Source organism: Zootermopsis nevadensis, unplaced genomic scaffold (assembly GCF_977971745.1).
Source record: "Zootermopsis nevadensis isolate Lab colony 2312 unplaced genomic scaffold, Znev_1.0 Znev_ptg000061l, whole genome shotgun sequence".
NCBI lineage: Eukaryota > Metazoa > Arthropoda > Insecta > Blattodea > Termopsidae > Zootermopsis > Zootermopsis nevadensis.
The window spans coordinates 10,358,822-10,382,684 of record NW_028259192.1 but is presented as its reverse complement, the minus strand read 5'-3'; the positions used below and the strand labels follow the sequence as shown (position 1 = coordinate 10,382,684).

The 23,863-nt window shown below is 37.5% G+C and overlaps 1 protein-coding gene across 9 annotated transcripts in view; it reads right to left on the bottom strand.

The window, feature by feature from the left end:
- Nucleotides 1-1,253: 1,253 nt before the first annotated feature.
- Nucleotides 1,254-23,863, bottom strand: part of LOC110838220 (beta-1,4-glucuronyltransferase 1) — a 142,391-nt gene continuing 119,781 nt past the window's right edge. For all 9 annotated transcript variants that reach the window (XM_087340880.1, XM_087340879.1, XM_087340884.1 and 6 more), the window contains 4 exons: nt 19,044-20,315; nt 13,641-13,883; nt 11,384-11,619; nt 1,254-10,610 (listed from right to left, as the gene is read on the bottom strand). In XM_087340880.1, coding sequence (XP_087197006.1) covers nt 11,422-11,619; nt 13,641-13,883; nt 19,044-20,177 — 1,575 coding nt within the window. In that variant the 5' untranslated portion in view covers nt 20,178-20,315 and the 3' untranslated portion in view covers nt 1,254-10,610; nt 11,384-11,421. The remainder of the gene's footprint in view (nt 10,611-11,383; nt 11,620-13,640; nt 13,884-19,043; nt 20,316-23,863) is intronic.

Here is a 23,863-nt window from a genome sequence, read left to right as displayed (position 1 = left end):
TCATAAGTATGCCGACCAGTTCATTCCCACCTGTTATCAAATAAAAGTCCTTCAAAGAATGCTAAATATATGGCAGATTTACAGGCTTATATGAATAGTTGATATCAGATACACAATATATAGATATTTTATAATTTTTACAAGAGTTTAACACACCACACAACAAAGAGCAGAACCGGTCATAGAAACACAAAACTGTTATGTAATTTTAAAGTTCTTATAAATCAGTTTATTTTATCTATTTTCACTCCATAATGAAGTATTGAATAATTTTTTGGTGTCATTCATCTGACAAAAAGAAAAATCACTTTACAAAAGAAAATTGTTAGATTAATGGCTAGTGTCAAACCTAGGAATTCATGTAGAAGTCTGTTTAAGAGATTAGAAATCTTAGCTCTTCCATGTGAATACATATTCTCGTTAATGAACTTCATTGTGAATAAACAAGGATATTTCCCAACTAATTTTGATACACACAGTCTCAACACAAGAAATAAGATTCAGCTTCATAAACCAGTTGCCAACCCTTTTTTTCAGAAGAGAACATATGTAAACAAAAATGTTTAGCAGTCTGTTATCTAGTCTCATAAATAAAAAAGCACAGCTTAAAGTACCATGAAAAAGATACTTTTCCACATTCATTTTAATATGTTGATGAATATCTAATGTTTACAAATTAACAAATTAACAAATCATTACGTTCATTAATGATTTCTTGCCTTTATACAACATAAATACTGGGGATACTGGAACGACCCATTCTTCATGTGCCTGAGCACTGCAGGTCCCAACTTTTTCTTTCCTGTTGGCTTGATCTATGGACATTCGGTAGGATTCCTTGGATGAGGGATCAACCCATCGCAAGGCCTCTACCTATTTACAGGACAGCACATCATAGAAAAACGTGGACAAACATCCATGGCTTCAGTGGGATTCGAACCCACGGTCCCAGCGACCAAGTGGCACAAGGCCCACGCCTCAGACCGCGCGGCCACTGCGGAACCCCATAACATAAATAGGTAGTGCAATTTATCTACTGTATATAATTGGTAGATTTATGTCACATCACCAGTTCATGTGAACCCTTTACTTATATTTTGTGAAATATTTACAATACTATGAATTGTACTTGTATGTATGCATTGTATTATGTCTTATTACACATCCTTTTATAATCCAACTAACTTGTAGATCCATGGAATATAACTGTGTGAACGTGTGTGTGTAACACATGAAACATAAACAAAACGAAGTATTCTAAATTTGTATTTATTTTTAATATTACTACACCAAATACAATCCTACAAATCCATTCACATCACTTTCTTCTGGCTTCAAGTAAAATTTATATGAGCATATGAAACAGCTGCTTTTAGATTTCTAACAGTACAGGAAAAGCAACGGCTCTCAACCTCATGGCAAATAAAATTAGACAAAAGAAAATGATTCTCTATTCATTACAATAAACAGACATGTCAGTATAAAGGCATTTTCCTGTAAGAAATCACACCATAAACTGTGAAACATGTTCCTATGTAAATTAAATCAGTCTACTTTGATGTTGTGAGACTGGGAAACTGCCTCGCATCTTTAAAACACAGAAATGTTAACTGTTTTTGAAGTTTTCAGATGAGATGGAGACACATTTATTATTTTTATATACTAAAATTGCCACAAAATAACACAAGCACTTCCTTTATATCTTAAATAAATACCGCAACACTTGAAGCCCTTTACTCTGAATACACTTTGCCACACTGTGGCCTGCTTTGATATACAAACACGAGCATCAGTGCGCACACAGAGGAGGTATCCAAAATATTCATTCACATGCACTTAGTGCAAATATGTCCTCTAAATGCTGACTCGAGTAGGAACAAAAGGTATAAGCTACAGACGTAACAGAGGGAAAAGCTCCAATGGAAGGCATTACAATTACTTCTCTTTAGAAGCTATGCAGTTGCAGTTTCAATACATCATCCAATCACATTAACACACGAAAATAAAATTTTGAAAATATTCCTTAAGTCTATTAACATGGGTTACTCAAGATTATATCACATGATCCACATTGAGGGATGGCCTAGAAGGTAATATTATAATAAAAGTTTGTAAACAAACAATATTTAAAAGAAACATATGAGAAGGGGCAATAAAAATAAGAACTGATACAATATTCACTACAGAAACCTTCTTTCAGTAATACTAAGGCCTACCATCTACTGGAGCGAAGCAATTTCAATGAAATTAATAGAAAGTTAGGCTGGGGCCACACGACCGTACAGAGTACGTCTGTTGTAACGCACATCGTGACGTCCGTCATTGAATTATGATTTGTAAGTACAGACAATACTAGTCATCTACATTTCTGCTCTGTTATTTGTAATGGGGCCCCTCCTAGAAGTATGATTTTGGAGCGATCATGAGATGCAGCCTGAACAAAAGCGATTGGCATGACTTGGCATTAAAGTTGCCACTCAACAGTTGCTGAGAACATACTGCCCCCCCCCCCCCTTTCAAACAGAAAATATCATGCAAAAAAGTGTTGAAGCATTCTTGTTTATACAACTACAGGCCGCTTAAGTATTCAAGACTTGGATGGAAATGGTGAAGCAGTTAAAGTAAGGGTTGCTGTGCCATATAACAGGGTAAAATTCTACCAGATTAAATGGTGCAACAACCCAGAAGATGGCTATCTTCACACATGCCACCATTAGAATTTTGGATCACACCAGGTAAAATAATTTAATTTCCTTTCAATTAATATTTATTGGTGATAAAACAATAAATTTAAAGAAACAACAACACACTTTTGTTAATACAATTCAGAATCATCCCCCTCACTTGACATTTTGCAAGAAAACTGATTTAAAAAAAGATATTTCTGCATGCAAAAATGAATTTCCTAATCACCAGCTATTAATGATCACACTATTTCCAAGTCAAACTGAAATTGCATTGCTCCAGTGCACCGCTTGCTGACATCCACAATTATGTTTACACTAGTCCTCAAAGACTTCTCATTTATGATAAGCACATCTTTCTCTCCCTTAAATAATCACTAAATTACAATATTAATTTGCTAATGAACAAGCCCTGAATATATATTTATGTATAAATAATTATCTTGGAATTTGAGATACCAAACTTAGACATTTTATTTAAATTACTACAATATTGTGCATAATTTTGACCCTATGAATTACGCACAAACGTAAAATTATATTAAAAACAATTTTTTTATGATACGAAAATCCCTTCATGCACTGCTGTATCAAAACTTACGTGTAACTTTGTACTTATTAGGATCACAGTAACAGAACTAGGATTGTACCATGTGGTGTGTGGCAGGGTAATGCACCTACATGGAGAGAGTAACAGTCAAAAGCCTATTAAAACTGATTCTTTGAAATAATTGGCTCTTAAATGTGCTGCCAAATTCAAACACCAATTTTGAATATGTCACTACAAGTAAATCATTCTTTCAGATTGTATAAAAGTGAAAGTAAAATAAAAACACAAATCGTGAAAAGCAATTGCCATTAGAAATTCCTATCTGTGATGTCCACTGTCAATATATTACGACAGCGTAATTAGTATATTCCTTCAATAGTCAGTTTCTATAAAATACTTAAAATTTCAAAATAAATTCCTTTCACAGAGATAGAAGAATGGTTCAAATTAGAATGATCTAAAATTTTAGAAAAGCATTTTAATGACAACTGTGGCTTCAGTTTCAAAAAGAGAAAATTCTTTCAGAATTTCATTTTATCAACTTTCAACAAATTACATTCAATCAGTCACATTTATTAATGATTGTTCACATGTGTCCATATGTGCACAGCTGTACTAAAATACTATTGGTTCTATTTCATTAGATTCCATACACACAGATATATTAAGCAAATATATTCAAATCAAAATAATCCTTGTGACTTATGAAATATTTATTTCAGCCATTATATAGTAATTATCAAATGAAATCTGCAAGTATAAACACAAGAATGAACTTGATTGGAATTGTGATTTTGATTTTAAGCTGCAGTAGTACTGACCAGATATTAAGTTTTCGTTGTTAAAATTCCAAATTGCACGTTTCTGATTACTGCGAACAAGCTGATCCCCTGATAATATTAAAATAACAAAGTACGCTATACTAGAAATATTTACCGTCTTTCCTTCAATATATGAAAGTTACCCAGAAATAATGCACTTTGTTCTGTCAGAATTTACATTAGAAATATGTAAATTTCAGTGCTACAAGTGCATTTAGGTGCAGAATTTTGAGGCATTCCTACAGACGGCACATGTTCAGCGAGTCATTAAATCTGCTGTACAAAGTTTGAGAATGACAATGCAATTAGGGAGGAGAGGACATGGCAATATAACCAGGATACAGTCTGGTACTAGTAAGGTAGATACGCCCTTGCTTCTTGTTGGCGTAGGGATATAGTAGTGTATAGGGACTATGGAAAAAATAAACAATTATATATATATATACATATATATATATATATATAAACACACAATTGCATTATATACGCATGTCACATTTTTGGAGTATATATTTCTGAGAAAAAATGTAGTGTATTACTTTCTGGGCAACTGACATAACTGGTCTTAATAAATACAATTAATGACTTTTCATTTTGTGTAAATTTTAGTTTGAAATCAAATTTCCCACAAACGGAACAACTGAACAGTAGGGCATATTTGAAGCATAGAAACTCTCACCCATGTAAAAAGACTATATATGGAATAAATCCTGTTTATTCTACATTGACAAATTTAAAGAAGATAAAAAAGGGTATGAGTGTAGTATTCACGTATTAGTTTCCAAATAACCAGTTTATTTACACAATTTTCAATTGTTTAAGACATACAAGTATGAAGGATGTTGCAAGGTAATAATTAGATCAGCAAATTCTGTATTTGCCATAAGAATGCCACCAAGAGGTGCTGTGTCACAGTGTGGCAAATCATTCATACTCTGCACAACTATATTACATTCGAGTAGCATTACAAATAAACAAACCAGCCAATTTGCTATGACGGTACTTATATAAACACATTTCATGTACCCCCTGAGCCAAGTGGAGAAAATGAGAACTTCTAATATTTTATAACAGTAGCTTTACGGCCACACCAACCATCACCTGTACCCTTCACCCCCAAAATTCTGAAAAAACATTCAACTTTGAGCAATTTCCTTGTGTTAAAGTTGGCATCTTTGGGTCTTTAGTTACAAATCAAATAAAAATAAGAACTCAAAAATGCAAACTTATCTTATTTAGCATCACTCCAAGCTGAACATTTTCAGATGCACAATAATATAAACAAATAGACAATAGGTTTTCTTACCACTACTATATACAATAATATGGATGCATCTAGCGATGCAAAATAATATGAACCAGATAAGACTGTAATTTCTCTATAACTATGCTAATTGTATGGTGACTGCTAAGTAAATGCTTTCAAGCCACAAGTTTAAGTTATATTAAATTAAGCTTCACAGGTTAACATGATTTAGAGATTAAGTTCTCTCAACAAAAGCTGATCCAAAATTTTGTAATACATTTCTCAATATTACATTACTAAGACTTTGCTGTGAATTCATATAAATTTTAAATACCCTTTCTATTTTTCTGTATTTAGTTCTTTTTACTCACTCATGTAGACAAATCTGCAACATAATCTACCATCCCACTTTTCGGGCTATATTTCCCAAACCCAGCGCAACATTAAATGACACTAAAACAGATTATGCAACTTAAAAAGTTTAAGAATTGTTTATAATTTTATCTCACTGAAGTAAATACAAGATGGATCAAGAGAATGGAGTTGACTTCTTTACTGCAATTACAAGTATTGCTTATTACATTTCTCTTAGTCTTGTCAAGCAAATACAGCTACTTCCACTAAAATCCTTTGCTGAATCGTGATTTACAGTCACTTAATGGCTAAGCATAACAGCAAATACGTAGGATGTAAAATTATAAATACAGCAGTTATTGTTTCTTGGCACTACAACCCTGTTGTGGGTTTTCGCCGCCTCCTTTTATGAGGTTTCTTGGTCTTGGTCGTGCGTGAAGCAGTGAGTGACCAGCCCAATGACTGCACAATTTCTACTCAATCCTGATTTGACTGCCAGAGCCATCTAGCAGTTAATCAAGAGACTTTTGGGTGAGAAGTGGCCGCTGAATTTTGCTTACGAAACATCTCATAATAGATACAGCAGTATCCAAAAAATATGAAAGTGCAGAACAACTGAAGTCTCCATACCCTTGCCACTACGTACAACATATATTTAGCCATTATCTGTTAATAAATTAGACCAATGGCATGTGCACAATTTTGTGCGACTGACAAAATTAATTGCTGCTATGCAAATGAAGATGACTGGGAAAGTAAAATACTATATAGTACAGTAATACAGGTTATGTAATTACAAGTCACCATCAGTATGTCCAACATGTAGGTGCAAATTTACATCAGAATGAGAGCCTACTTAAAATCTTTTGAACTGAGTTTCTTCTTCACTTCTACATGGTCTTTATGCTGTGGAGATAATTTATCTCATAACACAACATCAAGAATTATATGTATTTTGAATATATAATTTGTTTCAAGAATAAGTTCCAATACTGTGAATGCCAGATCACATTCACCAGTGTCTCTTTTGTATCAGGATTATATTAAACACAGCCTTGGAAAATTAACCACGTGGGAAACCAATTAACCTTTCACTTGACGTCAAGTTTAAGAAATAATTTGACTTATAAAATTAAATAACAATTCAACATAAGCAAGATAGTCTTTGATTTTTATAGAGGTCACAACTTGCCACACTGAAATTTATTATTTAATAAAATGTTCAAGTTTTGGTATAGTGGCATCTGCTTTCAACAATATTATATTGCTGTACTGTTGTAACAGGTAAAATATGCTTTCAAAATGTACTGCTTTGTACCATGTGTGAAGGGACTGAAAACTAAGGAATAAACACATATTTGCAAAAATTCATGACTATTAAGTTTTTATTTTAATCTCTTTTTGCCATATTAATATTAGGCCCCCAAACAAACAAAAAATTGCACTCTACACGACATACCTTCAACTGACAACATACAGGGAATCAGGATAAAATGATTTTGTTATGAAAACTAATTCTATATCAACCCTTTAAAGCACAGTAGTGATAACTATATGTACCGCTTGCTTTAACATTCAATAACCTTGCATTTTGCTCATAGAGTGTAATTAAGAGTTTCATACAATTCTGAGAATAAACAGCGATTATTTCCATAAACCCTCACTTAATAGTATCTGCACCTTGTCGTGGTGGTGGGGCTTGAGTACCTCAGTGGCGGTAGCATAGCTACTGGTAGGGCCTCCCTAGCCAGATTGGTCGAGGGGGAGAGGTCAGACTAAGACAGTTACCCTGGTCCTCCAGGTTGCAGGTTAGTCGCAAGGCTAACAACTTTGCACCGTAAAAAGGAAGATGTTTCGAAACCTCAAAGCCTCGGACAGACGGACCTAACAGAGGACCGAATGGAAGAGAAGAATTGAGGATGCCATGGACTGAATACGGACCAGAGAGCCATAGAAGAAGAAGTATTTCCCTAAACATTATCTTTATTTTTATATTTGTAATGGACACAAATTGTTTTCTCTTTGAGGTAGCAACTGAATTTTTAAATATTATTTAGTGGGTTTTGTGCTTCAAGGGGTTAATATAGGAAATATTACAAAAATTAACCATGCAATGCAAAAGTCTGAAGTGAACTTGTTTGAAGAAATATGACACTGGAGTTCAGAGCTTCTCAAACTATGCAGTAATCATGAACCTTGGAAGTTTCATCTTATCAAAACATTACTTACTACCTACAGAATGACCTAACCTAACATAACATAACCTAACCTAATATACCACATAATATACAATACACTAATAGTACCAGAATGTAAAAATATATTTGTCTTCACTATTCTGCTTATGCTAAAACTTACATTTATAACACAAGATTCCTAAGTTATTATTAATCAAAATACATGCCAGGTTTAAAAACATATAAACTGAACTGAAATGAATTTACCGAGTTGTTTATACAGTATATGATCCTACTGCCTGTGAGAACATCTGGTAGCATATAAAGAAACTATAGAAAAATAGTTTGAGAAGCACTGATGGGCTACGGGTACAAATTCACCCCTGCTGTACATCACACGTTCATAATACTGAAACTGAAGCCTACGACGTGTGCGCAGCTTACCGTTTTCTGTCCAAACCCTTCAGCACTTCCATTAACAAGAATCATACAATTTCATAAACTATTCCTTTCAAAACCAGACGTAATGCTCATATCATAAGAAAAACAGATAAAGTTCAAGTAAGAAAAGTCATATTCAAGGATAAATTAAATATGTAACATTATAATGTCTAATAAATATTATTAGAACTTCAAGAAAAAATATGCAATACTGAAGAGGAACAAAACAATATTTGAGGAGTGGGGCCTCAGCTATGCCTATATAAAAATTATTCTAGAAACCAAAGATTAAATTATTAAAAAAAATCATTCCTGCTACCTATTCCACATCTAGAGACCAAACTCTACTTCCTAGAGACTAAATCTCTTGTACATACTCTTTAGAAAGGTAGGATCGGAAAAGATGATAAGGCACGCGTTCTTCATGACGCAATGTACGCGTTGGTTTGAAGAACTCGGAACTATTCTGAAATACTGCTGTGAATTCCGAGTTGACTTTGTAACCATTGCACAATCCCGACATGTTCAGTACCTTAATTATATCTCTGTTCTCTACTGTTTGTAATGGCACCAATATTGAACATTCACACAGAATCAATTCTATCAACTTTGCATTCAAGTGTTTCATCTAGTTTCAACGTGTCACAACTTTTCTAGAAATGTGTAAAATTTTCTATACTTTTATTCCATTAAGACTAGAAAAAAGAAAACCTTGATATTAACCCAATCAAATCCAATAAAAACAAACAAATGATTTCATGCACTTGAAGTCTGGCCTGGAAGAATATTTAGAATAACTCTGGAATTACATTATTATTTAAACATAGATTTGAAATTTTCTTTTCACTATTGGAAGATAAATACTTTGTATCCACCCGACTTACAGAGCTGCAGTGTATGTAGACTGAGGCTTGTACTGAGTTAATAAATGTCAGATTTACTGTTCAGTGAAATGGCAATCATTACTTGGAACCATTTTCCTTTTTGAAAAATCACATGTTAATGTTTTATTTGTAAATGTAATCTGCATCAGTTACTGCCTCATAATGTTTGGGCGTAAATACACGTGCTATTATTTTAATTGTATAGGAATATTAATAATTTGATGGCTCCTAGAGAATTAGGATGAATCATGAACTAGATTGTATCATACAGGGAGCAGATATTGTGAGGCTAATCAAAAGCAAAAGGTTAGCCTGGCTTGGCCACATTGCAAGAATGAAAGGAAACAGAAAAGTGATGGAATGGAGACCGATGGGAAGAAGAATGAGAGGGAAGACCACGGAAACGATGGATAGATGACAAGGAGGATGATGTGAGGATGATCGGAGTGAGGGGATGGAGAAGAATTGTGAATGATAGGACAGAATGGAAAAAACTCGTCGAACAAGCCAAGACCCACATAGGGTTATAACGCTACAAGAAGAAGAAGAATATTATTATCTGAATAACACAGTATATGTCTGTGTCAGCTAGAAAAAACATAATTAATTTTCACAATACAAATCTATATTAGTCTTCAATCCAGTGTATTTCAAAATGTGCAACAATATTTGAAAATTTTTAAAATATTTATATTCTTGTCACGGTGTGAATTTTGTCTTTTTAGGTGTGTACGTTGGGATGGATTTACAGGATGCATAAAATGTCCTGGGCTTCATAAATATTGGTAATGAACTGAAAATCAACTGGAAATTTCTATTGTATAAATATCTGAATTGAACGTACATGGAGTAAATCTATGTCCCCTTCACCTTCAAAATTTTTTTTAATTTATAAACTTAAATGAAGTTCTGAAAGGAGAGCATGTCACTGTGTTCCTCAATTCCCTCCCTGCACAGTAATACATCACAAACACTGCCAACCTAATATTCTAATGCAAATAATTAATCAACTACGGCAAAGACCAACGATGCCTGTTCAAATTGATTCTCATACTATTGTAATACCTGCAATGATCCCACTTGTATGGAGTGGAAAGTTCTTCCAAAATGTTATATCATTTTCATCTTTGTCAGAATATCTAATCTCGGAATAAAACACAATTGTTTTGGGAGACATCTGATAATACAGACTGAGAACTCGGGAATAAAGCGAGCATATTCTGTCAAGACCCGGTCAAATCTTGTTTAAAATAAACCATTATGAAGGAAGAAAACTAAATGATAAGTCTTACAACTAACAAATTGATTAAAACTATAAAAAGCTTGCCACCAGCTGTCCTTCCAATACAATAATAACAACACAGATATCATTACAAGTTTCATGCCATATGAAGTTTAATGCTAAGCAACATGGCACAATAAGATTAAGTACGTTGATGGACTCAACAGTCACCTGAAACAGGGGAACAAATACGTATTACTTTCACATAAGATGATGAAAAACATACTGTTAAAAAAGTGCAACACATGTTTCACTCTATGAATTCTCTATAAATTTACTGAGGTATCAAGGTTGGTGGTCCAGTGGTTAGTATCCATCTTTAATATTCGAATAATTTTCAGTTCGATTCGAACCAACAAAATATAAGTATCAGAACAATGACATTATCATTGTTAAAATGTACCACGGAAAATTAAAAGTTAATGGTGATAACAAGCCACTAAACACTGTATGAGCCAGCTGAAACCAGTTCAACACTTTGTACCACAGTTCTTAATATTCCATTTTAATATTATCCTCCCATCTATGTCCATGTGTTATAATGCTATAAAATCACACCTGGTCTGAAACCTACAAACAGATATTGCACACTCATTCCTTAAACATTTAGATTACATGCATTCCCATAATTTGTTTTAATATTCTAAATATTTAACATAACCTTAAAACTTTGCATACCGTGTAGTGTATTAGAATATACAATAAGTAAACAAACAACTATTAACACTATAAAAAGACACTATTGCCATACGCGTTTCAACCTCAAGATGTCATCATCAGTGACATCAAGGAAATTAATTCATTTAATCAAATGGTTTAAACTGGATTGAGAAAATAAATAGTGAATAGGGTATCATTTGAAATACTTTTGTTAAATTATTTATTTTATATTTAACGTAATGTCAGTATGTAAATCTCCTTATCAGATAAAGGACACAACAAACCTGTATGAGGTTTTACTGCTGGGTGTTGTCTCCCTTGGTCAAACTGCACAGCCTTTCCTGGAGCCATACAGCACCTTCAGTTCAGGGAATATCACTTTCCTTATGAGTGCATTGGTTTTCCCGGCCAACATGGCCCTCTGTGGATCCTTCTTCATTGTCTTGATACCTGGTTTGTGCACTAGGAATGCGTTGTCCAAAATTTGGAACTCATAATCCAGCACACACAGTGCATAGCCCTAAAGAAACCAACAGACATATGAGCATAATTTGATATTGGTGCATTCTGTTACGTTTTTAATGCACAACATATAGCATTAACACTGTCTGCACAACTTTATCATACTTTGATGATATAGGTTGCGCGACTAGTTGTGGCACCTAAATGCGCGATGTGTAAGCCGAGAGAGGGGAGTTCAGTAGTAGTGGGGGTCGCACAGCCTTAGCTGCGGTGACGCACCGAACTAAACACAGCTACAGCTACAAACCAACTGAAGCTGACACCCCTCTAGCGCGTGCTAATGAACGAGTCCATCTCATACGACCAAAATCAGTTCTTTGAGCAAGTGCCAGCACTTCTCGCGCGACCTATATTATACGTTCCATTAGTAGTATAATTGCTTATAAACAGTAGTGTAGATCAGTAGTATTCAACCTTTTTTGTTCGTGTACCCCCAGATATAATTTCTCTTCAACTTTGTACCCCCAAAGTTGTTGGTGTATAATTCAAGTTATACATAGTACATAATCTACATCTAAAATAAATTAAATAAATTACATTATTCAGTGTTTATCATAAAATAATATATATATATATATATATATATATATATTAAATTTCACGTACCCCTTAAAATGTCTTCCCGTACCCCAGGTTGAATATCACTGGTGTAGATGACTCTAAATGACAGCGTATGTGAACACAATCACCATGCTATTATTGTTTAATTTTCAGCAATAAATAATTTACAGGGTTTGAATATAACATAACCTATACAGCCTGATCTAGAACATTTTATTTCAAACATTTTTCAATATCATACACACTTAGCAAAATACAAAAAGAAATATTTTTGATTCTTCTAAGTACGTGCTTGTGCTGTGATTAGCTCTGTAACAATAGCAAGTGAGACTTCTCAGGTGCTCATTCTGTACACACAGAATTAATACGAACTCTATGATGACACAGCTGATGATCCAAGAAGACTTCAATGCATTAAATTATTGTCAAATATTAAAATATTATATTTGTAACAAAAAATCAGTATCTGCTACAAGATTCTTGTATCTTCAATAAACTAACCTCACTGCCAATGAGATATGCAAAATAAAAACAAATGCATTAAAAATACGCTACGTTTTCTACCACTCTTTATTAAAAGTGCTATTTAGCGCATTATACCAAAATATTTATACAACTATAGCTGCATGCAGACATCATTCTGTCTATCCACAAGCTGATTACAGTTTTATAGAAAATTTAGTGAGTGTAAAAGACTGGTATATAATATACCAGGTGATACAAAAAGGACTTTACAACTTTGAAAGTGTATAGAAATTTATTCAGAAGGCTTACAGAATCGGTTGAGGTGTCATTTTGTAGCAAAACAAATCAAGTTTGACTCACGTTGTGCTGTAGTACCGAATTCCGTCACCGCGAGCGCAAGCGGCAGTGCATTTGAAAATGGCTCGAAAATTTTCTCATACCACAGTTAGACGAAGATGACCAAAAAGGACGCATTCACTTCCAGCAAGACGGCGCACAACCTCACTACCTCACAGAAGTCCGGGATTTCCTCAATAACCGTTTCCCAGGTCGGTGGATTCGTCGAACAGGGTCGATAGCATGGCCACCTCGTTCTCCAGATTTGACACCTCTCGATTTTTTCTCATGGGGTTTCATTAAAGATCGTGTGTATGTTCCACCCTTACCTGCCAATCTCACTGAGCTCAAAGCTCGAATCACCGTCGCAGTTGCAGAAGTGACACCGGATATGCTGGATCGTGTTTGGCAAGAAATTGATTTCAGGTGGGATGTCTGCAGTATCACCAATGGCAATCACATCAAACCAAAATGACTGTTTGAGGTAAAACTTGATTTGTTTTTCTACAAAATGACACCTCAACCGATTCTGTAAGCCTTCTGAATAAATTCTATACACTTTCAAAGTTGTAGGTCCTTTTTGAATCACTCTGTATATACACAGATGAGAAAGAAAGGTGGTTTTGGTCTGAGCTGTGATGAGTAAGAAGCCATTACCTGTGTCATCTTGTCACTCTTTCCCTCCCAGCTAAGTCGCTCATCATAAAGTGGATCATAATGTGTTCCAATGAAGATGGGCTCCCAGTGCACAAAGTAGCCCGTGCGTTTACCAATGTGAAACACATGCAGCCCAGAGGTCTCCTTTGCAGCAATCCACTCTTTTGACTTGGGGACGTTATGACAGCCAGGACACAGTTTCTTGTGGAATGGAATAGCAGTTCCATTCTTCAGCATGCTCACCTGTCAGAAACACGTGTCATTTATCATTTGCTCCAGACAGAAAGCTGCAGAGACTGAAAATATAAGCAATGTTATGCATGAAAAGAAAATTGATTTATTTATTACTGTTAACTGCTTATTTGTCTGTTTCTGAAGCAATCTCTCTTGAACGAAACTAAACACGTGTCGTAAAAACATTACATATCGGTCTTCTAGGTGTTCTCCACACTCCAGCATGACCAAAGAATAGCTGTCTCTCTCATTTCTCCTACGATGTAGACAACCTGTATGGCTACGTGCCATTGTTCTTTTTATTCTTATTGATATTCCCACTGCGATCATTTTTGTTTTTATTTCTATTGTAACGAAATTCCAGTTGTTATTGTTGTTGCTTGCTGCCCTTGGACTTTCAACATCAACGCAAGAACGCCCTTTGGTCTTTAATGAAACATACTGTTGCTCAGTATTACATCCTCCGAAGGGCTGCGCCACCTACTGGGCAAGATCATATTCGGTGACTGCACCCCCCGAAAGACACCCCCAAGTAATGCCCCCACGGTTAGTGCCAAACAGAACTTTCTACTTAATCCCCTGGGGCTTTGTCACCCAGGTAATTGCACAGGATGCTTGCTTCGTTGGGGCCTGCCCCCCCCCCCTTCGCCGCGCTTCCACACCCCACTGGAGGCCACAGAAAACAAGCAGGTTGTGGAAGCAGCCTCTTGTACACCCCCCCAAAGAACGGACGATTTCCTCTCTGGGCCGTAAAAACGCAGGTTTTTCTCTTTCTTGGCGCGTTCGCTGCCTTGTGAAGCGCCTGTTAAAATCGTTGTCCGTCCATCTGTAACAACTCAAGAACGGCAGAATTAATTTGCATTAATCTGATATATTGGATTTTTGGAGACGACACATTCTAATTCTGGCTGAAATCCGACAAAAATAACGGCCTCTTGCGTTTCTGCACGCAGCAATGAATCGACGGGGAATTCCCAGTCAGCCACGCAAACACGTGGGCGCAAGGGGAATTTCCACGATGACGCCATCACCCAGCCCCAGGCAAAAAAATAACCTCGCCTACAACTCTATCACAGGTGCCATTTAGAAGGGGCAAATTCTTTGGAGTTTCCCTGAATTTTCATTCGATGCGTTAATTTCCTATCTTGTTTCTCTTTGTCCTGACCCAACCTTCCTATGTACTCTCCTGAAAATCGTTCTTTTCTATTGGCCAAAACATGGCTCCACCTTCTCCTCGTCATAACAGGCCTCATACTACTCCTAACCCTTCTCACATGAGCCCTGAAGATTGAGAAAGTATGTTCCTCATAACCAGTAACCCAGTTCCTCGTAGCTTTCCTCACCCTTTCGAATATCGAACAATGCTGTCGAAGGAACCACGACCGTTTCAGCCCCAAATGCATTAGTTACAATCTCCGTCTCATTTTATGCTATAATTCCTACAACTGAAACAGCGTCGTTAAACAAAACAAAAATCAACGTCCTGTCTTTATGTACTGTGGTAAGTTCTAAGCTGAGAAACATTTCAGAGAAAAGTTCCATCAAAATTGCTAAAGTTACACGCGACTGCAGTGAGTTTTTTGTTTTGCTGGGTGGCTCCACGCAGTCACCTTGGCTATAATCCAACAACCCTGACGACTAGACTGCCTTCAAACTCCCAGCGCAGTTTTTGTCTAAGCCGTTCTCACCTCTGTGCTTGCATGAATTCGGATCAACCGTCCCTATCACGAACGAAAAACAGAACCACCGCGTCAGGTCGTTGTGGCGCAACAATGTTCCAACAATTACCTCGGGCCATTATTGCGATAGCGTTCAAATCACGATGGCGAAGCACTTGAGTGTCCAGACCTGGTGGCCAAGACAGGAAAGTACGTCCCGAGAGCCCCTGGAGCCAAAATCACCGGAGGCCAGGCCCCTGGGAGGTAGAGTCCCAGGGTTTAAACAAACCTGATTTGTAATCGGCGTTTGGGGCATTACCTGGGGGTGCAAAAAAAGGGGGTTAGTCCCGTAAAGTGGCCTAGCCCCGTGGGCGAAAAAAACCTCGGTGGGGGGGGGCAACGTTGAGAGAAAATAACCGCACGCCATTCTTGCACTACGTTGCAAAGCTAAGGGATAATATAAATAAAAATAATAAAACAGGAATAACAAAAAGAACAATAATTAGTGGACATGCGGGTTGCCTACCTCGTAGCAAAAACCGCGCCAGATACAAATGGACGGGCCCTTAAGGTGGTCTTGGCTCATGCCAATGCGGGAAGACCGCCTAACCACGCAGGCCAAGCTGATCGTGGGTACGTAATTCCTGATACAATTCAATGTTGTAACCAACTACCGTAATTGTAAAACTGCATGATTCAATATCACCAACCGGCGGTAGGTACGTGACCACGCTACTTCCACCCATTTAAGTGGTATTTTTTCCCTTTAGAGTTTTCGACTAAATACTGTATGCATTTCTTATCTTCCATGCGTGCTACATGCACCAACCATTTCATTCCGGATAATCTGATACACCTAATAATATTAGGTGAAGAGTAATCTTAGATATTATGGAGCTCGTGATTACGCGGTTTTCAACAGCTTCGTGTTATTTCTTGTGCCTCAACTTTCCTTACAGTGAGATACCAAGTTCAACGCCCATACAACACACCAGGTAAAATTGTAGTTTTGAAGTTTTATCTTTACCAACATTTCTTAATTACTTACTTCGTCATCAATTAATTCCACGGAGCAGAATTGTTCTTCAGACGTTAACAGTCGCTCAAGTAATCAAGACATTTCCTGCCTTTTAAGGAAACTGAAGATTCATTACCGTGTTCACAAAAGCCTTCCACCAGTGCCTATCCTCAGTCAGATGAATCCAGTCCATACCCTGCAGTCCATTCCCTAAAACTCCATTTAATATTATCCTACCTTCTATGCCTACGTTTTCCAAATGGTATCTTCCATTCTGGTTTCCTGACCAAAACTGTATGACGTATATTCTGTTTCCTCAAGCTTTGTCCTTGATTCCATCGTACTTAATCACGTATTAATTGTGAAAATTATTACCAAAAATTCACCTCAATATCATTTTAATTCTGATGACAAAGGTGTTTTTGAATTAGGTACTTGTTGGTTATCGGGACACAAAACGGGAGAGTCGAATATCTGGACTTGGATTGGACCGAAAACTGCGCATGCGTGTCAGTATACCCGTAATTTGTCATTAACCTAACCTAACCTAACCTATTTTTAAAGCGATGTGTCCCGATAACCCACAAGTACCTTGAATTATCTGATTATATTTCGAAACTATTCACTGCTTGTGATTTCAATCATTCTTTGATTCTGAAAGTTATGACGTTTCAGAACACAAAGAAGATGCTTATCCTGTACACCCCATTAAAAACGGTAACATTCATCATTTGGTTCTGTCTAACAACCCGTGCAGAGCAGGCAACTACTTTTATGACTGGCGTTGTATCCATAAGAACAACGAATATACTCAGTCCCTCAGCACTGAAAGACGCGGAGACCTGGAGCTTTTATTCAAATGACGCAAATAACAGCCACAGCAAGAGCTCGTTTCAAGGAAAACCACATCTCATATCTCGCGTACTGGAAAAATAGCTTTCAGATAAGTACGAGTCTTGTGAAATATAAATTTATTCAAACTCTTTGTAAAAAATTCAGAAAGTTTCGTGGTAGGGAAAAAAAGTCTGTACATTTTGATAATGAAATGCATTTCAGATGTTCGATGTATGAAAGTATCTTCAGTTGTCATTAACTTCGCCAGAACTTAAAAGCATCAATTAATTTTCCTTCTACAGAGATCGACTTGTAATCAAATTAACGATGCTGAAAATAAACGAGACTGTGGTCTTCTTGAAGACTTATCTAACGTTACGAGAACTGAGGCGGCGACTTAATTTCAGAGTTGAGTACTTAATGTATATTATAACCGTGTCAAAATGACAAAACTTGTCAACGGCGTAAAAGAACTCGACACCGAAGAAGGAAACCGAAATTTCGTCTAAAAAGTCGGCAATCTTCATCGTATCAGCACAGTTAAACATCTTGCAGACTCTACATTAAATTTTGATACTTATTACATTTCGTTTATGAAGAGCGGTCTGGAACACGACAGCGTTGGCCAAATGTCCCATTGCGTCAACTATCCTTTTTTTCAACTGGTACGAATGTCTGATAAAAGATCCAGTTTTATAGTTTGCAACTGCTATAACTTACATGGTAAACAATTAGAACGACCTATACATTTGCGAACCAACCCTTCAATTGATTTTATTGAGTGCATTTCAAACTAGCAGTATAAACAGGTGACTGACAGCAGCGCACCAAGCTTATATCGAAACAAGACACCGCTATCGATTCCCCTGCAATGGAAGGCTACTCTTTTATACCGTCGCTTTATTTTAGGAACAAATAACAGATAACTGGATTCAACAGAACGAACGTGCCTTGCTAAACTTGTAGGCCTGTTACCACGTACCACAAAAAGAAACCTCCATGGAGTAGGAACCTCCTTGAAAAGGGCGATGTTTACTCAGGCCAATACATTTCCTAGAAATTCCGTCGCTGGACTCTGGGCCAGCTCAATCCAATCCACGGCGCCTAATTCTCTCACCAGTCCTTTCTTTGACGTCTTCCGAGCAACACACCGAAAGCATTTTCCATTTTAACCTGGCAGTCTACGGGCTTATATAATCGAACGCTGGTGAAATAATATTCTTGACTCATCTGACGTCATGTATTCCCGAATTCCTAGGATCTTTGTAAAAATTTGTGTTTTTTTTAGTAAGGTGTGGTAACCCCACGACCAATCCCCCCTATCCGCAGAATATGTTAATTTTGTACTGTTATTGATTATTTATGGACATTTAACTGCAGATGTGCTGGCAGAATCGGGTGCTTTTCTTACGTGTCACATTTTGTGCACTGCAAGGATACGTAAACATACTCAGGGTATGCGAGAAACCACGACGACCATCTACAGAGTTAAAATTTTCTCGCGTTCTGTTCATGGCATGCATCATCTAGACCTTCCTGTCTAAAATTAAGGGACAAAAACAACACGCAAACAAGGCGAGGCTCGTAATTTTTAATTCAAATCCTGATAATTTATGTGTACATCAAAACTCAAACTACAATTGTGATTAAAAAACTTACCAGCTGCGTCTTGTTGGCCGGAAGCTCTACCCCCTTCTCAAGCTCAAATATGGGTAAAGGGAACACTTTGGGGTTGTGGTGTAGGAGGGGCGGGTCTTGCCTGCGAATCATGTCAAGGAAGTTCTGGATGAGCCCGGGACTGGGATACAGCTCGATATCGGAGGGTAGAATGTAATGGGTGACTGCGCTCTCACGAGCTACGTTCCTCCCAATGTTAACTGGGTAAAGGATCTTAGCTTTCGTCTTGTACAGAGACGCCGAAGTGACATTCATCCACGGGGCAGGCATCGAACAATTGGTAGGTTCTCTTATCACACTACTTGCCGAAGGAACCTGCTTGGGCACATGTCTCGTACCGAAGAACACATGGAAAGTCACAAACTCACTAATTAAAGGCGAAAGACAATCACGCGCGTAGCGTATCGCTTCCAATGTGGGAGCGAAGTCCGTCCCTGGGGCATGCATTGCCAGAGACACGGGTCCCTGCCACCTTTCTAATAAAGGGACAAGGTTATCTAGGAAGGTATAGTCCGCGTGAGTGGTATAAGTTACACTCTCATGGCACCGGAACTTCCGGGTAGCTGGTACATAATTATACAGCACCCAAAAATCGCTCCGCTGCGCAGTCCGTGGGTCTGCGCTTTTGTCATGGCACTTAACTACGTCTTCCAGCTTCATCAGGACGCCGCTATAATTCTGTTGGGGTTCTGTAATTTGCTGAGAACTCTTCTGGTCTCTCAAGTCCATTATTGCAGACTGTTCTGAAGTCGCTACTGATGATGGTTTAGTGGGTTTCTTAGTCGATATTATTGAAGAAGAAGCGACGTCCGAAGATGAAATTACTGTCGGCGACTGCTTTCCTTCAGCGTTCGGCTGACTTCTCGCAGTTGCACTCCTATCAGTATTGTCAAGTACTATGAACTTAGCAGCAGCAGCAGAGTTACCACCGGACGATGCCGGCTCTGCGGGTAGTTGAGATATGTCGATAGACGCCAAGTTCCTTCCGGAAGCTTGAAGTTCTTCTATGAAGTCGACTCCGCCATTCTTAGACGCAATGTGTCTCCCTACATACAGTAGGACGGCGATGTTAAGGATGATGCTGAGGCGCAGGACCCAGTTTCTCCTGGTAAACATGATGGCAGTGAGTGATTTCTTCTTCTTCTACCCCGACGTCGACGACGCTGATAGTTGCAACCCCGCAGTTTCAGTGACTGCTTCATCCCAAGTCGCACACCGGCGTCATGTCTCACTGGGTCACCTCGCTACGGCACACTGGAACAGTACAAACGCAGAAATTAATGTCTGAAATATGAATGCACAGTCTCAAGTGTTCACGAGACAGATGATGTTCATTGAGAACCAGTACCAGACAGAACTCAAGGACTACTTTCTTGCTGTCAAGATTAGTTTATCGTTACAATTGTCATCATCTTTGCAGGAAGAACTTCTTGGCAACAGATTATGGCTGCGTTATATTTATCAGACATAATAATTGCGAAAGTGTGCATCATCTAAGACTTATGAGTTTTGTATAGAGTGAAGCTTTCGCGGCGACCGAAGTTAATGAAAGACTCTCGGGCGGAAGAAATGGTTCATTCACCATTCAGCCACCTGACGCGGCTTGTTACCCGAGAGTCTTTCATTAATTTATGAGTTTTGTGGAATATGGAAGAAAGCAGTTACGTGTTTTTCTTGTACTAACCAGGCTCATTCAAAAGGGCAACGGAAAAACGAAGCCTATTAGCTGCTTATTGGCTTACATTGATATAATATAGACGCGAGCCTATATTCAGAAGCATTGGAACATACGAGTAATAATTGCTTGCTCAGACGACAGGAATGTCAATGTGAATAACATGTAGTTGGTACATCAGTATTATTTGTATTTGCCCACATATTGGACGGAACACATAGGAATCTGCCCCATTATCGAAGATCCACATCGAACCTTTTTTTGGTTTCCTTAGTATATACATAGAGATTTTGAATCGTCGTCTGCTTGTGAGTATGTTTTCAGTATCGGCATACACATAACACAGGCAACGCTCCACGTTACAACTTTTCTCGTAAACAGATTGACAATGAAGACTCAAACTGTCTTCCCGTACTTTAAGCATAATGTGTATCTGAACTTTCCTATAACGCAAAGCCGAGTAAACATAATGTACCTCTTTAACAAGGTAATGAACCACTAACGAAACCCTACAAATAATTTGATGGCATAGAATGAAAAACCTCAATTTGTTAACGGCAACTGTCCGACAGCAAGGAATTAGAAATCACAGGTCACAAATGGCAACATAAAGGAATCAAAAGAGGCCTATTTAAAGGTATTAAAACATCACTAGTGATGAAAGTGAGAAAAGTCACAACAATTTAAAATCAGCTTCTGAAAATCTAACACAGTCTACCCTGGAATTGAATCCGGACCTCAGCGGGGAGAAGCCAAAAACTAACCACAGACTGATACAAAGATACTTAAAACCCGTAAAATGTATTTTTTTTACAGGTATGAAAATCCGACTGCATTATCGATTTTAGTTATAATTCCAAATCGTACCTCACAATTATAATTTGTGACACGAACTTTCGGTGATACAAATACTCATTCTGGTTGGTTCGAAAAAATTGTGCGGTCTCTCACAGCAACCCAATTCAATTACGTCCATGTTTATGCAGACAATGCATTTTATTCACTGCCAAGGTCGGAACGCGATTATGACTAGTGCGACATTCTATTGCTGCAGTACTCATAAAGCCTTTAGTATTCTCTAGAATTGAAAAGTTTTATTATCACAGATAAGAGAAGTAATTTATGATCAAACTCCCACAGCCCATACTTAACAGTAGCAATTAAACCCAGCGCTGCACACTATCTACTTATGAATATACAGATTGTTGCGTTTTTTATGAACAAACCAACTCCATGGATCAGAGTCCTTCCTGAGGAGTTAGGAGCCGCTACATTAATCCAGTCTACACCCCTAATCCTACTTAGAACCAGGATGGCTAACGTTTAGACCGAGAGTCGAAGACGGACTTCCCGAAAGTAAACAGTCGTACCAACCACTTAAGTTCTATGTTCCGTGTTTTATAAATCCCCACTAATACCAAACATACGCCATTTCGTTTCCCCTAATCTCATTTAAGTTCGAGGCAAATTCTACAGCTTCTTCGAAAAATAACTCATGAGTTTTAAAAACTAAAAATCTCCTTTAATATGAGGCATTGAAATACGGAGTTCCTTATGAAATGTTCAACAACTCACAAAGTATCAATTTCCCCACAAATTTACGACAATGAAAAGTGAAAATTCAACTGCAGTTGGTTTACAACAAGAAATGGCCCCACCCACTTCATTTGTCTTTGTTTTCGCCGTGATCTGAATGTCGGGTTTCCTGGTCCATGAACATCAAGAGTGGGCCAACAGTCTGACCGTCCAACAATCAGTATCTCACAGAATCAGATTTTTGTCGAGATTTGTGGAAACACTGTCTGCGCCAACAAAATTCGTGATTTGAAACACCAACAGCTTCAGTGGCAAACACTCCAGATACGTTTCACTTATTCTGAACCAAATCTTAAAACTGTTTGGATGTCTGCATGGCTACAAATAAGACCTTTCAAGGAAACACATGCACTTTGAGAGTTATTTTACGAATACGCCATAATGTTAGTTACTGTGGTTTGGAAGATGGCTGTCTTGTGGGTTTCAGCGCCGTGTAGTCTGGTAGAAGTTTACAGACGTTTCAGAGGTCCTTTGCTGCCTCCATAATTAGGGCGATGATGGAGGCAGCAAGGACCTCTGAAGCGTCTGCAAACTTCCACCAGACTACACGGCGCTGAAACCCACAAGACAGCCATCTTCAAATGTGCCACCTACAGCACTGGAATTCCAGATGATTGTGACCTTTTGGCAGCAGCGCCAACAGAGACAGCTCGATGTGTAAACCATGTGACATTCAACGCCAATCGAATCCTAAAACGGGTATGAAGACTGAGTCCACAGTAATTTGCATAGAGACTTGTGCTATTTTACACCACTGCTGCTCTAGATCTGGATTCAGCCAAATAAATGAATTAATGTGGCCAGTGAAAATATAATGTGAAACTCGTATAAGGATAGAACGCGAGGAAATTTTGTTGATTTTCAAACTTCTACTGATTCTTACTATACAATCCTCTTTCCACGCCAGCATAAGAATAAACTGCTTAGTAGACCTAAGCCTCCGCTTCGTTGATTTACGCTTTTTTTTGCTGAATCTACAAATCTTACTTTACTTCCTTTATCTGTCTACTGATCTATGTAAAAGAGATTTTCGAGAAACATAAATAAAGATCAAGCAACAGCAGGCAATTCTGAAGAACGAAGTTCCATTAGCAGAATATTTCGTAGCCTGATAAATGGTACGATGTAAAGTAAGCTTCTTAAAAGTTGGAAGTTTCTTTAAAAAGGAGGTGTTTAAAATATTAAATAATTAATTTTATACTTTGTTTCCAGCATACCCACTTAACGTCACTTGCTTTAGAGATAGCCTAAAATAACGTCCCGTAATTCATAAACAAATATATTTATTAATTATTAATTAATAATAATATTAGTAAGTTTTATATCTTGAGGGATCCATATTTAACGGTTATTCCCTGCACTCGTATGCCGAATACGAGAATAAAAAGGCTTTAAAGAAAATGTCCCATCTGCCCGACACTATCAGTGACGCTTGGCAACATTATTTTCTTGCCAGTTCTTAGTCTCAAGAGAACAGCATGACTCAGTTTCCTGAAGGCAATCTATGTCATTCCTTGCCGAGTTACGCTGC